The sequence below is a fragment of the Gigantopelta aegis genome, chromosome 8 (genome assembly GCF_016097555.1).
Source record: "Gigantopelta aegis isolate Gae_Host chromosome 8, Gae_host_genome, whole genome shotgun sequence".
Lineage (NCBI taxonomy): Eukaryota > Metazoa > Mollusca > Gastropoda > Neomphalida > Peltospiridae > Gigantopelta > Gigantopelta aegis.
The window spans coordinates 72,698,327-72,713,679 of NC_054706.1; the positions used below are offsets into that span (position 1 = coordinate 72,698,327).

Here is a 15,353-nt window from a genome sequence, read left to right on the forward strand (position 1 = left end):
ACGAGGCGTTCATTACTCAATTACTATCTTGCAATCCGCCCTTAAACCTTGATAAAGATACCACGAAATCCTATGTTGAGATTGTCGTAGAATTCATATATTTATTAAGTAAAACATATTTTAACACGTTAATTAATAACTGAGATACAGTGCACAGCAAAACGGCACACCTTGTGTGCATGTACAATTGTAAAATACATTTAATATTATGTTTATTTTGAAAATCGTTTTCTTTTAATTCTTCTCTGTAGTTATCACTAATATGTATACTTGTTTGTCTCTGTGCTGTAATTATTTCTTTGTATGTATATCTGTATATCTGTTGTTTTGTTGTTACAACTCTCTTTACGAGGAATAAAGAATATATATATATATGCACAAAATTAAACACGATACGTTAACATTAATATCTGAGTGGTTTGAATAATTAAATATGAAAGATACCTTATAACCATGAACAATATTGTCTAAAAATATACCGGAGCTCGTGCAAGAAACAAACAACACGCCGTAACAAAAAATCGTCAACACTCCACTCTCGCTGTAACCGAGTACCGATACGGTGTTTATGGCGTCTTTAAGAACCACACAGGTACTATAAGAGGACCGTCTATATCTTCTCTATTTCGCATAAAATTGTACCCCCATACTGACAAAAAACAAACAAAAACCCACAACAACAACGACAACAACACACACACCACCACCAAACCTGGCAATATCAGTTTTGATATTCTAGAATTAAATATGCAATACATCATCATATGTAGAAATGATTGATTTGTAATTATTTTTTAACAAATACTTGTATTAATAGAGAAATATTTCATTTATAACTTTGAGATTGCATCTTTAATTTTATTTATTTATTTATTATTATTAGTTTTCGTTTTATTATTTTTTTTTTTTTAACTAATGCATGCAAAATACAGAATGCTCCTATATGTTTTAATAAACCTGTCAATTTTAATATTCAATTAAAATTTGACTTATATGTAACAAAACACATGATCATGCGTCCGTTCATCCACCTACACGTGTAAAAAAATGTCATTTAATGTCATCGGCACCAAACACCAAACGGCTTAACTTTGTTGTGCGAATCTGGGAACAGTAGCAGTTCAGCTCTGAAGGTGTGAAACATTAATTAATTGATCTAATTGGATGTTAATTAATCCGCTTACCAGGCACAAAGGCCCACGGAGAGAGAGGTGTTACAAAATCAGTGCTGTTAATTCTGGGGTTAACTGGATGTTTCTGGATTACCAGGTGGTCAGGAGATAGCACCAGCAAACAGCAGAACAGTTACCGTCAGTCACTGATTACGTAATAATTAGTGAATGGACAACTTTCAGCTTATATCATTTTCAATCAGTGAATTTGAATAAAGCAAAACTCTAAAAAGGCGACATTCTTTGAATACAATTGTACATTTAGATTCTTGACTCTTTCTCTGTCCGTTCCAGCCAGTGCACCACGACTGGTATGTCAAAGGCCGTGGTATATACTACCATGTCTGTGGGATGGTGCATATAAAAGATCCCTTGCTGCTAATCAAAAAGAGTAGCTCATGAAGTGGCGACAGCGGATTTCCTCTCTCAATATCTGTGTGGCCCTTAACCATGTCTAACGCCATATAACCGTAAATAAAATGTGTTGAATACTCCCCCCAATTCAGGAACTCCCCCCCCCCCCCCTCGACTGTGTCTGTGTGTCTGTTTCTATCTCTTTTTCTCTCATGCGATATTAAAATTAAGATCAAGTAAGATAGATGTACACTTCTATTAATTCTATATTCGGCCCGTAGGAACGATATCTGGAGTAGGAGGCACAACCTGTAGTGTGTGTGTGTGTGTGTGTGTGTGTGTGTGGTGTGGTGTGTGTGTGGGGGGGGGGATGGCAGTTTCTAGAAAGGACAATATATATACATTCTCGTCCTCAAATGGGGGCAACAGCCCCACCCCTAACCCTGTTCCTAAGGGCCCGTATACTAAACCAGTATATTGGAGTTAAATAACTCATATAATATTCCATAAGGCTTAATATTAGAGGTAAACAGCAAAATATAATATACAAGAGATGTATTTTGGGACTTCAAACCTCCCGGAAACAAAGATATGCTTTGGTTTGGCCTACTCGAGACTGCTACTATAGTGTTGATATATATGACGTGTGACGTTTCAGGCTAGCGGGAAAGGTAATCTAACAGGTCACATGACCAGTCTGGGTTGGCGAGGTCGAATTTGCATGGCTCGTAGTGGTTGAGCGAAGTCCGGGTTTTTTGGTTTTGGATATTCATCACCTTCTTGCATCATTACGACCGCTCTAGGTAAATACATGGCCACATTATTATTCTTTTGCACGGTGTCCCGTGTTATTTGCAGGACCGTGCTCAGTAGACAACTGCACGTGAAATCGTAGGCTGCTCCTCTGTTTACTGTGTATTCAATATGGATGACCTACCAATCGCTTTATAGGGCAGGTGTTAGGTTCGGCGATTGCGTGCATCTGTGCACGTAATCACGCTTTTCCACTTTCCCCACCTTTGTTTCGTGTGTTGGAGGGCGCGGACTAACGGTTAGTTCTCTAATACAAATGGTCGCATTTGCGAGGTTCTCGGGTGTAGTAACGCGTTTTTATCAAACGAATAGTTCGTGATCCGTCATGAGTAGTGCTATAAATAGACCGTGATCCATTTCAGACAATGAACGTGAAATTCATGTCTACATCCACGCGCCGATCATTGTGACCGTTACAAATTGTAGAAATATCACCGTCATCAATTTGATAACATTGTAGTTACATTGTAGCTTTGAAAGTTAGTATTTACACACTGTTAAACATGTATATAACAATGTTATAGTTAGTAGTAAACTGCATTACATTTGTTTAACATTGTATAGATAGTTAAAACTGATTAATAAACTTGTTTTTATGTTTATTCATATTGTAAAACTATGTTTATAAACATCAGTATTATTTTTTAAATACTAATAATTAAAATATAATGAAAATAGCCACCCCCCACCCCTCCCCCAACAAAACAGTTAAGATGTAACCATAAGCATATGAGATTTTTTGGGGGGTCCGGGCAACCCCATTCCCCAGTGCAACAGCAAATCTTCGCATTCTGGCAAGGTTAAAAAATAATTAGCACAGCCTGAAATGTTCCCCATGATCCACTGTACATTAGACAAGTGCTTTACCACTGAGCTACACCAGAACTTCTAGATTATGGTAGCTCCACTCCCATTGCTAGTGATATTTAATGTTGGGCTAGTAAGTAGGCCTAACTACTAATGCGATGCCTGACGGCTACTGAAAAAAAAGTCTAATGTTGCAGTGTAGTCTATTTTGTAAATATGAATATCCTGTACCCCCCAGTGTTAATGTTTTTAAGCTGTATTTCCCTCTTTAGATAACATATCTGATTATTACTATTATTTAGTGAATTTTTTATTGTGGCTAGTAAAATTTTTATTGCGGCTAGTGAATTTTTGATTGTGGCTAGTAAATTTTTGATTGTGGCTAGTGAATTTTTTATTGTGGCTAGTAAATTTTTTAAGTCACTGATCCCATGGTTAGTAGATTTATAAAACTTGTAGATGCCCTGGCTATACTCAATTTGTGTATGGGTTGGTAGGCGACATTCCTTGAAATAAAACTAGAACGCGCACAGCAGTGTTTACAATTTACTGTTACGCCAGCTAGATGTATGGGCGCTTACATTCGCTGTATGATTGTAGGCTTTTTTTCTTCTCTTTTTTCTCTTTTTTTTTTGTAATGTAGTTTTTAAAACAAGTAATAATAATTGCCTGTTAAATGAATGATGTGTACTCTGATAAACAATCCACAGATTTCTGTACATATCAGTTAGTTGGTTTTTTTAGTTCTCGATGTACAGAGCGACTGAATGGATTTTCCGAGACCGTGTGAACATTGTACTGTTTTTATTAGACGGAAAACCCAGCTATTTTTAGAATACTATTGATTGAGAATTGCCGGAACATGTAGGCCCTATAGTGCAAAGCAGTGACATTGTGTTTAATTACCGTATCCATGTAAAGATTTAACGGCCAAATAAAAACAATGCATGTTTATATATAGTATATATATAACGTGAGCTATGAGAAAGAAAGTCAATATTTATTTTAATTTAATGTTTTGTAAAAGTAATACACGTGCACAGGTACATGTATTTGCATGTCTCATAAAACTACTTAATGCTCGGTATGTAAGAGAGGCTATTTGTATATTCCTTGACATTGTCCTGTCTGTGGCAAAATGTTTATAAAAGAGCCCTTGCTGCTATTGGAAAAGATTTAGTGGGTTTCCTCTGATGACCATGTGTCAGATTTACCAAATGTTTGACATCTAATAGCCGATGATTAATAAATCAGTGTGCTCTAGTGGTGTCATTAAACAAAACAAACTGTAACTTTGGAATAAAATTAGAACAGGAACTGGAATGTTTGCAATACTGCTACGTCAGTTAAATGTATGCGTATATTCCCTGTATGGTTGTAAGGGAGGTGTGTAAAATTTGTGTAATGTATTTATTATTATTTTTAATTTCCTGTTAAATAAATGATGTGTATGCTGATAAACAATCCACTGATTTCTGTACATCCACTGATTTCTGTACATATCGGTTAGTTTTTTGTTTTTTTAGTTCTCGACTGAATGGATTTTGCGAGACCGTGTAGACATTGTACGGAAAACCCAGCTATTTTTAGAATACTATTGATTGAGAATTGCCGGAACATGTATAGTGCAAAGCAATAACATTGTGTTTAATTATCGTGTCCATATAATGATATAAAGGCCAAATTAAAACAATACATGTTTATATCTTAACAGACGCTAGCTAATTTTATGTTAAAGAAAATATTTATTTATTTGTTTTACTTTAATATTCTGTATAACTAATATATACAAGTACGTTTTATTTGCATATACCATTTCATAAAACTACAAATATGTTCGGTCTGTAAGACTGCCTAAAGGTATTTTTGTGTAAAAACTTCAGAAAAATAACATAAATTGTTTTTAATTTGACAATAATTATATATATATATTAACATACTAATATTACTTCGCCATCTGATAATTAGAAATTTACTGTTGAATTTGCAAACTCAATCAGTCTTCCCATAATTTTAAAGATTTCAAATTTTATGTGGAAATTGGTTAAAAATTTCTTATAATACCAGGTTTTTTGCAGGTAAAACAGTCTATGTATTAGGAGTGGGGGAGGGGGGTCAGTCTCTCTTGTAATTGTTTTGTTATTGTGCCCGAGATATGTTTTTCCTGCCATTTCCGTCAGCCAGTGATAATGTGATATACATGTTTCTCTCATCATGCAGTCCCATATGCCCAGGGACACATCATCCCCCCCCCCCCCCCCACTATATTGACAGACAAAAATAATTAGAAAAATCTGGCTTTTGCTAACCCCCCCCCTCCCCCCCCCAACTTCAAAATATGGGCATGTCATGTTTGTGATTTTCTGTTTTTCATTTTGAAAATTAAAACATTCATTATACATGTACCTATAACTTTGACCCCTCAATATAGTTTATCTGTTAGTTTAAAATACTGGTCATGTTGACAACGTCCTTTTCAATATTAGTCGTCTAAATATGACAGGAATATTATAAGCATTTTTATAATCTTTTTTGTTTTATTTGTTTGTTTTAATTGTAAAACTAAAATAAATTATTAGAGATTGCCAAAGACAACCAGTGTTTTATTTATTTTAATGGTACTCGTTTAGACTTTCTAGTCAATTATTTTAGTTTTATTACATAGGAATAGATTCCAGTCAAGTTTTTAAGGCTTAAAATAAACCTTCAAGTTGGTATTCAGTCATCGACCTTATATATGTACGAACCTTTTTTGTTTTAAATACAATGTACGACAACAAGAAATACAGTGGATTTACAAAAACTGGTAATTGGGGGGGGGGGGGGGGGGGGGGGAAATCTTTAAGTAATTTTGTGTATTAAAAAAAGCAGAAATTTAGAAGAAAATATTCTAGCCTGGCTAAGACATATATACGGTATGTAACTCAGGAGTGTAGTGTGATCTTTGAGCAAACCCATTTGTCTACATTTGAATAGCCAATATGAATGTTGCACTAGTGTAAGAAATTGTTTTGGTCTCAGTGGGGGATGAGGGTTGCCTTTTGTATAACATTTTACTTGTTAAATACCCTCTGGGTGTATTTTAGAAAATAACTTATTGAACCAGATTCAGATAAAATATTGCAAGTATATGCAGGGCTGACTCAGAGGGAGCAAAACATTTCGCCAATTCGCAGAAACCCAGTTATTTTGTCACAAAATATCAATCAGTTGGATATTTAGAGCCTACGTAAATTGAATTTTCACGTTTTGAAAACAAAAATCATTTTGTTTAATGACACTACTAGAACACATTGATTTATGAATCATCAGCTATTGGATGTCAAACATTTGATAATTCTGATATATAATCTTAGAAAGGAAAGCCTCTACAATTTTCCATTAGTAGCAAGGAATCTTTTATATGCATCATCCCATAGACAGGATAGCACATACCACAGCCTTTGATATACCAGATGTGGCATACTGGCTGGAACGAGAAAGAGCTCAGTGGGCCACCGACAGGGATCGATTCTAAACCAACTGCACATCATGAGAGCACTTTACCACTTGGCTATGTCCCGCCCATTGTCATTTGAAGTATGTGTGCATAGTAAAAGCTTCTTTCTTCTTTTTGGTTCCAGCGTGTAATGATTCGAAGGTGATGGATCGGGAGAGGGGCGTGGTGGACACCGGATGGGCAGGGCTCCAGGATGCCGATGTACAGAACGCTATAGCTACGCTTGCCGCCATGAAGGCATACAAGTCGCGGAATGACGTTGCCATGGTGATGATGCCGCCAGGGCACGGCCAACAGGATGGGTTGATGCTCGGTTTAGTAGGAGCCCAGGGGGGAGACCGACGGGATCTGCTGAGTCAGTTGGCGGGGCAGCACCCTCCACACAGTCAACACCAGCTACTCAGTCGATCTCCTGTGATGAATCCTGATATGTTGAGATTTGCAGCGTCGTCGCATCCTAATGCAGGGGCAAGGTCAGTGTCAAATTGGCCAAAGAAATTGAATGGACCGGAACACCAGATGCCATTTGGTGGGAATGACGTCGTGTCTTCTGCGATGACAACACATTCAATGTCACATTTGGGACAGGTTGGTATTGGTTTTTGTTAGTGTGTGTGTGTGTGCAAGGTGTTAATTACAGAGTTAAAATAATGATTTTCTATTTCAAGTCTTGTGTGATCACATACATGTATGTATGTATGTATGTTTTGTGGGGTTTTTTTAAATGGTCAAACCTGTGTTAAGCAACCACAAAAGGGAGTATCAAAATGTGGCCTCATAACACAGGTGGCTGCTTACTTCAGGTCAGTTTATACTTTGAACAAATATATGATACAAAATCTCACATGCGTAGTACATGTTCACCTGAATGGTATCATGTTCCTAGCCAGGATGCTCAGCATCCCTTCAATTCCATAAAATTCAGCCAACTTTTCACACAAAGTAAGTTGTGTTACTTAATTAAACTTTTGTTAATCCTAATATAGATAGAGATTATTATACAAGCTTGTGTGTCATACTGATTTTATAAAACGATTCAGTGTCAGGATTATTGTATTAACAGAGTGAGAGTAAGGGTAATGCATGAATCCTGACACAAGTTTTGTAAAATCAGTATGATTCACACCCAAGTGTAATAATTTCTTTATTATCCACATTATCCAAAATATCATTTTTGTAAATAACAGGCTAAGACCATTTCAAAATCTTTCAAACGTAACTAAAAAGAGACGATTCAACGACGTCATTTTCCGAAATGACGTCTTTTTGATAAGTGTTTACACTGTGGAAGCCGCATTAAGTTATGACGTCGCTTCACAAAGTTACATCATTCGTTGTGCACGTGAAATCATTATGACACACGTGGGTCATACTGGTTATATGTCCCTGAATATCTTGAACTATGTAGATAATAAAATACACTTATTGCACATGAAATCATTATGACACACGTGGGTCATACTGGTTATATGTCCCTGAATATCTTGAACTATGTAGATAATAAAAAGGTGGTATGCAATAAATACAGAACCATATTCCAGTTGTTTTGTCACGTTATTTATTGCACTCGTTTATAGTGCCCAAGATTTATACCTGGTATAAATAAATAACTAAAAATAAATAACTGTAAATAACTACTGTTGCCATGCCCGACGGCTAGTGAATTTTGTTTAGTCGAATGTTGCAGTTAAATCTATTTTATAAATATGAATATCCTGTCCCCATTCCCCAATGTTAGTGTTTTAAGCTCTATCTCGATCTTTTGATGACATATCCGATTAGTACTATTATTTAGTAAAATTGTATTAACTTAAAGCCGCACACCCTAGTTCCATCCAGCGAAAATAAATTATAATTTGGTTAATCTACAAACCTGTAACACACTTAGATCACGTTTTTATCAAATGGAGTGAAAAAGCAGGTTTTATATCGATAAATACCATGGGAATCCCCATGTCCCAATTGCTTAAAATAATTTGGAAAGTTAGTATTCTGATGTCACCGGTAGAAGCACAACAATGCCTATGTCACGACAAATTTCACAGACTTGGGGTGCGTTCGTTTCACCTCTCCTGGACATGTTCCAACTGTTCTGTCCTGGTTGTATCCCTTCTCCAGATATCGTAAGACTTAGCAAAATTAGACATTAAAAATAGATTGGACCTCGCTTGCTTAACAGTTTTTTCTCGACAACACGTTTTGTGAAAAAATTCAAAAAATGCATTTCGTGGTTTTACAAACATCAGGATTACCAAAAAGCACTTCAGGTGAATGGAAATGTGTATTCTAAATAATAAAATGTAAGTAAAGTGCAATTAGATTTGTGAAAAATGGGGTTTAATAGCGAAAAACAACGCCGTAATGGTTAACAAATAAACATAACTAGGGAGTGTCCCTTTAAAGTAAAGTAGGACTAGTGAATTTTTAATCATGGCTAGTAAATGTTTTAAATCACTGATCCCATGGCTAGTGAATTTAAAAACCATTCTAGAAGCTCTGTACCACTTGACCGCAATTATATCGTGGTATAATATTCTTGCACACAATAAATAACATGGCAAAACAACTGGTGGTTCTGTCTGTATATTGCATCCATATTAGCAGCATGCCTGAAGATTACAATAAGTGAGAAAGAAAGAAAGAAATCTTTTATTTAATGACACACTCGCCATATTTTATTTACGGTTATATGGCGTCAGGCATATGGTTAATGACCACATAGATATTGAGAGAGGAAACCCGCTGTCGCCACTTCATGTGCTACACTTTTCGATTAGCAGCAAGGAATCTTTTATATGCATCATCCCACAGACAGGGTAGTACATACCAGTCGTAGTGCACTGGTTGGAATGTTAAATAGCCCAATGGACCTGCTGACAGGGATCGATCCCAGATTGACCACGCATCGAGCCAGCGCTTTACCGCTGGGCTACATTTTGTTGAGTATCTTGTAATATTCACGAGGCAGATTTCACAGATTGCTGCACAATTCTTAAATGTTTGTTAAATAGCGGTTGCTACTAATTTTCACTTGATCTTACAATTACCACTAATCAAAATTTTAAAACAAAAAGTTCCATGAGAGTGAGAAGTCAGATGACCTTAGAAACGTGCTACTTTTGGTGTGGTCGGCTGGTACAGCCAATAAGTTCTAAATAGCAGGGGACAATATTTCAAAATCTTAGGTAACCAGAAGTCGGTTACTTAGTTTTACTTAGGTAACCAATCGTTTGGTTACGTGAATATAGTTCTTGTAACCAGTGAGTTAGGTCTACCTAATCCTAAAACACTTGAACTACGTTTCTGTGCTATATTGGTGGTTCAAATGTATTTAAAAACAAACTGATTTTCACTTTCATTACTGATATATGGTACTTTTAATTTTAGAATGTAACCGATTGGTGGTTCTCGTGATTTTAAGTTGAGTAACCCACACGTGAACAGAACAACAGTTCTCATGAAATATTGTGCTCTAAATAGGCGACTGTTGGTGTAGACAGTCCATAATGTCTGGTAAATGACACAGGACCCAGAGTCTGGTATGTGACAGCTTTTCAAGAAGCGTAAATTCAACAATTTCATATTTACAATTCCTTGTGTTTCTGTGGTGTCATGGAACCAGTATGCACTGTTCTAAACATGCACTGTTCTAAACGTGCTACTGTTGATGTGTTGGCATTGACAGCTTGTAAATTCTAAATGTGCTACTGTTGATGTGTTGGCATGGACAGCTTGTAAGTTGTAAATCATAATGTGCTACTATTGATGTGTTGGTGTGGACAGTCTGTAAGTTTTGGACAGCAGATAAGTTCAAAACGTGCTACTGTTGCTGTGTTGGTGTGGACAACCGGTAAGTTCAAAATGTGCTACTGTTGCTGTATTGGTGTGGAAGCCTATAAGTTCAAAACATGCTACTGTTGCTGTGTTGGTGTGGACAGCCGGTGTTCCGGTATTTCACACTGAGCACGTCTAGTCTTGTCTGGTATGCGACACCCACACCTAGCCAGTGCCGTCTGCCTGCTCTGTGTTTTGAGAGGTGCTATTTTTAGATCCTGTTTATGGAACCCATCTGACACTGAAAACACTGTTTAGTCTAGTGGCCTAGTTTCCCAGGACAACAGTCTCTTTTATGTACCTGCTGTGTGAACCCATGTACTTGAAAAAATATACCCATAAGGCATAGACCGTGAACTATATTATTCAGAATTGGCTTTTATTTATAAAAGGGATCATCACTTATTTTTTTCTACATGAGTTTCAACTGCTTGAACACCTGTGGTTATCATAAATTATTCATTATATACAGCTCTTTAGGAAAGTTACATACATGTGTTTAAGGAATAAATAAATACATGTACCTATCATACATTTATACGTTTACTAAAACAGTATACATAGCGATATATATTCAAGGCTTGAAGTTGATTTTGTAGAATGGGAAGCAATGTCTGTTTGTGACATTTTAATAAGGAAGCCAATGCTAAAAATAGGAAGGAAGGAAATGTTTTATTTAACGATGCACTCGACACATTTTATTTTTGGTTATGTATTTATTTAACGACACAGTCAACACATTTTATTTTTGGTTATATGGTTTATGATTATGTGGCGTCGGACACATGGTTAAGTACCATACAGCTATTGATAGAGGAAACCTGCTGTCACCACTTCATGGGCTACACTTTCGATAAGCAGCAAGGGATCTTTTATATGCACCATCCCACAGACAGGATAGTACATACCATGGTCTTTGTTGCACCAGTTGTGGAGCACTGGCTGGAACAAGACTAGAACTGAGAAGCAGTTCAGATTAAGATTATTTAAGTGTAATGTCTGTTTGCTATGTAATATGTAAGGGTCCCAATCCTGGTCATCACCATTATACATTATGGGGCAATAAACTAGTTTTTGTAAAAAAAAATAATACAAAAAATAAATAAAATAAAAAGCAAACAACAATGACCACCTTTATTACTAAGCACTGATTCTGTTTCAAGCCATGCAATACCCACGGCAGTCAACAATGCTGTTGAGATTGCCATGGAGTTTTTAATTCTCCATGGAATATTTTCTTCAATGGCATGGGATTTTTTGCCGTGGACATTTTCTTAATTGCAGGGGTTGGTGTTCTACTGCACCTTCCTCCCATTTATGTTAGGCTACAGGTTATACATTTACATTTGTACCAATGAGTAGTAGCATATTCGCGTAGATGGTTGTAAACATAGATATAACTTGGTTGGATGTTAACCTCCATTTCTAAATGAATCTATGTAGTGAAATTTAGGCAGGATGAAACCTATTTGTGAAAGATACTTCTACCACTGTTACTCTAAAAGTAAAACTTAAACGGATGTGACATAATTAATGTTTTTCCTCCAATATACTCCCTCCTTGCTAGCAAAAGCTCTATACTCCTTTCTTGCTAGCTAAAGCCCTATGCCATCTCCTTGCTAGCTAAAGCCCTATGCCATCTCCTTGCTAGCTAAAGCCCTATGCCATCTCCTTGCTAGCTAAGGCCCTATGCCATCTCCTTGCTAGCTAAGGCCCTATGCCATCTCCTTGCTATAGCTAAGGCCCTATGCCATCTCCTTGCTAGCTAAGGCCCTATGCCATCTCCTTGCTAGCTAAGGCCCTATCTCTCCTTGCTACCTAAAGCCCTATCAACCCTTGCAATTGACCGCGGCAGTCGGCAATGCCGTGGAGATTGCCGAGGAGTTTTCCGTTCTCTGCGGCATTTCTTTTGCCGTGGACTATATTGGATTTTTTTTCAAGATGGATTTTTTCCTTATGGTTAAAAATAAAATATACTTTGTGAACTGAAAACAGATTAAAAGTAAATATTAAAACAGTAACTGCAGCGTTATTACTAAGTATCTGAATCTCAGCGTCATCGGGCATGATCATAAATTACCGCATTGAGCAAGTATCAACTAGGTCATTGAACTCTGTTGACTGTTCATAGCACATGCATTGCAGGGACCACTGGATTGCATGGGTGTGACAGCTTATACATCGTTGAACCGTGGCTGTGGTGCATTGCGCATGTTTTATTTTCATTAAAATGTTTAACATACACTCCTACAAGTCACTTGATGATGAGATATGAGATATTTGTAGAAATAGATATATAAAGAGAGATTGTTCTGATGGTTTAATAAAAATTTCTGTCATTTATATTGACAAAATATGCAACCCTTTTCTGGTGACGGGTGGCCTAATCCAAAAAAAAACCCCAGAAACTTTACCTATTTACTTGGGCTTGAAAGGGGTTTTGGTCTTCGTGACAGATTTCCTAACAGAAATGATGCCGTTATTAAAGAAAATTAGTTTAAATATATTCTGTCACTTTGATATAATATAATTAAAATATAAAGATTGAACTGGCACGTCACTGCGGATAATGATAAATTGTCATCCCTTTGCAACCCCATTGTTCTTGAACGTGCACGTGTCATTCGTGTGTTAACTGTTATGTCACTTTTAATCAACGAATACGATCCGGGTTTAAAAGTGAATGGGACTGATATATATATATATGTATATCTTATATTATTAGGAATTTGTAAAGTAAATAAAAGTTTGTTTTATTTTGTTTAATGACACCACTAGAGCACAGTGATTTATTAGTCATCGGCTATTGGATGTTAAACATTTGGTAATTTTGACCAAGTCTAAACTACTAGACAGGAAACCCACTACATTTTCCCATTAGCAAGGGATCTTTTATATGCACCATCCCACAGACAGGATAGCACATACCACAGCCTGTGATATACCAGTTGTGGTGCACTGGCTGGAACAATAAGTATCCACTGATGGGGATTGATTCTAGACTGACCACGCATCAGACAAGCGATTTACCACTTCGTTTCCCAGTTTCTTTCACTGCCTGATGCACGATCGATCTAGGATCAATTCTCGTCGGTTGGCCCATTGGGCTATTTCTCATTCCTGCCAGTGCTCCACATCAGGTGTAACAAAGGCCATGGTATGGTGCATATAAAAGATCCCTTGTTGCTAATCAAAAAGAGTAGCCCATGAAGTGGCAACAGCGGGTTTCCTCTCTCAGTATCTGTGTGTGGTCCTTAATCTTATGTCCGAGGCCATATAACCATAAATAAAATGTGTTGAGTGTGTCGTTAAATAAAACATTTCCTTCCTTCCTTCCTTCACTGCCTTTATCATTTCATTTCATTCTCTTATACTTCTGTGCTTATATCCAATTAAGTTATAGTAAGCTGTCTCATGTACCAATACTACCATCCCCGACTGTATTGGATGTCTGTTCAGGACAGTGGGTTAGTTGTTAGTTGTTAGTGAGAGAAATCGGTGTAGTGGTCTTATACCTACCCATTGAGTCCTTAATGGGTGAGAACCAGTACTGGGATACAAACCCAGTACCTACCAGCCTGAAGACTGATGAGTTAACCACTACACCCCCGAGGTCGGTCAAACAGTGAGGTAACAGGACACGAACCCAGTACCTACCAGTCTGAAGACTGATGAGTTAACCACTACACCCCCCGAGATCGGTCAAACAGTGAGGTAACAGGACACGAACCCAGTACCTACCAGCCTGAAGACTGATGAGTTAACCACTACACCCCCGAGGCCAGTCAAACAGTAAGGTAACAGTTAGTGGTTAGAGAAGTTGGTGTAGCTGCCTTGTACTTCTCCATTGTGCTGTTAAAACTCACTATGGCAGGCCATAGGATTTCAAACTTCATGGGAAACACTTTTCAGTTCTGTGCCTTGTGATTATGGGAACCCATCGGAAACTATATTATTTTCATTGAATAGTCGTACTTGATACAATAAACGTGATTTTACCGACACCGTTCTAGGATACGAACCGAGTACCTACCAGCCTAAAGTCCGATGAAACCACTAGACCCCCGAGGCTGATCATACAGTGGGGTAACAGTGGTTAGAGAAGTTGATGTAGCTGCCTTGTACCTCCCCATTGTGCTGTTAAAACTCACTCTGGATGAGAACCGGTTCTAGGATATGAACCCAGTACCTACCAGCCTGAAGTCTGATGAAAACAGTATACCCCAGAGGCCAGTCATTGCCTGTACAGTCTAACTTGGTCATTGCTGTGTGGTCAGCTTAACACCACTATAAACACTGGCCAGTGATTTCCTTGGCCTAGCTGCAAGTTGTTTACTGCCATGGATGATTGGCCATCAAGGTCGAATGTGGTATAAACCACTAGCATACATGTATGTAGCTGTGGGAATGCGATACTGCGAGTCATATACAGTTCGACTTAATTTGTTGCTGTTTGATACTGCTCATGTACATTTCGACTTCATTTGTTGCTGTTAGATACTGCCCATGTACATACATTTGTACTTTATTTGTAATTGTTAGACAAATACACACAGGCTCATTTATTGAGACAGTTGTTAAATATGTTGTTATCTGCAGTTATTTGTAAAGTGTAGTTTGTCTCTTTAATTGTCTTAAGGCAAGATTTCTTATTTAGCAGTATTAAAAATAGCTTTCTTTGGACATCAGTGCCCTGGTTGACCTCAAAACATTTATTCGTGACCTATTATTACTGGGGAGCTATTGATCTTGCTCCCCATCACTCCCCTGACACTGGTTCAAGGAGAGGATTTTTAGCGTCCCTTAATTAAAAGCTCAGCACGTGAATTTATGTGGTATCAATATGTTAATATTTTACTATAAATAGCTCCCCA

The 15,353-nt window shown here is 37.3% G+C and overlaps 1 protein-coding gene across 1 annotated transcript in view; it reads left to right on the plus strand.

Moving 5' to 3' along the window:
• Positions 1–2,236: 2,236 nt before the first annotated feature.
• The window catches only part of LOC121378624 (serine-rich adhesin for platelets-like), a 54,322-nt gene continuing 41,205 nt past the window's right edge, over positions 2,237–15,353 (plus strand). Inside the window, exons 1-2 of the mRNA XM_041506888.1 lie at positions 2,237–2,329; positions 6,770–7,233. Coding sequence (XP_041362822.1) covers positions 6,790–7,233 — 444 coding nt within the window. The 5' untranslated portion in view covers positions 2,237–2,329; positions 6,770–6,789. The remainder of the gene's footprint in view (positions 2,330–6,769; positions 7,234–15,353) is intronic.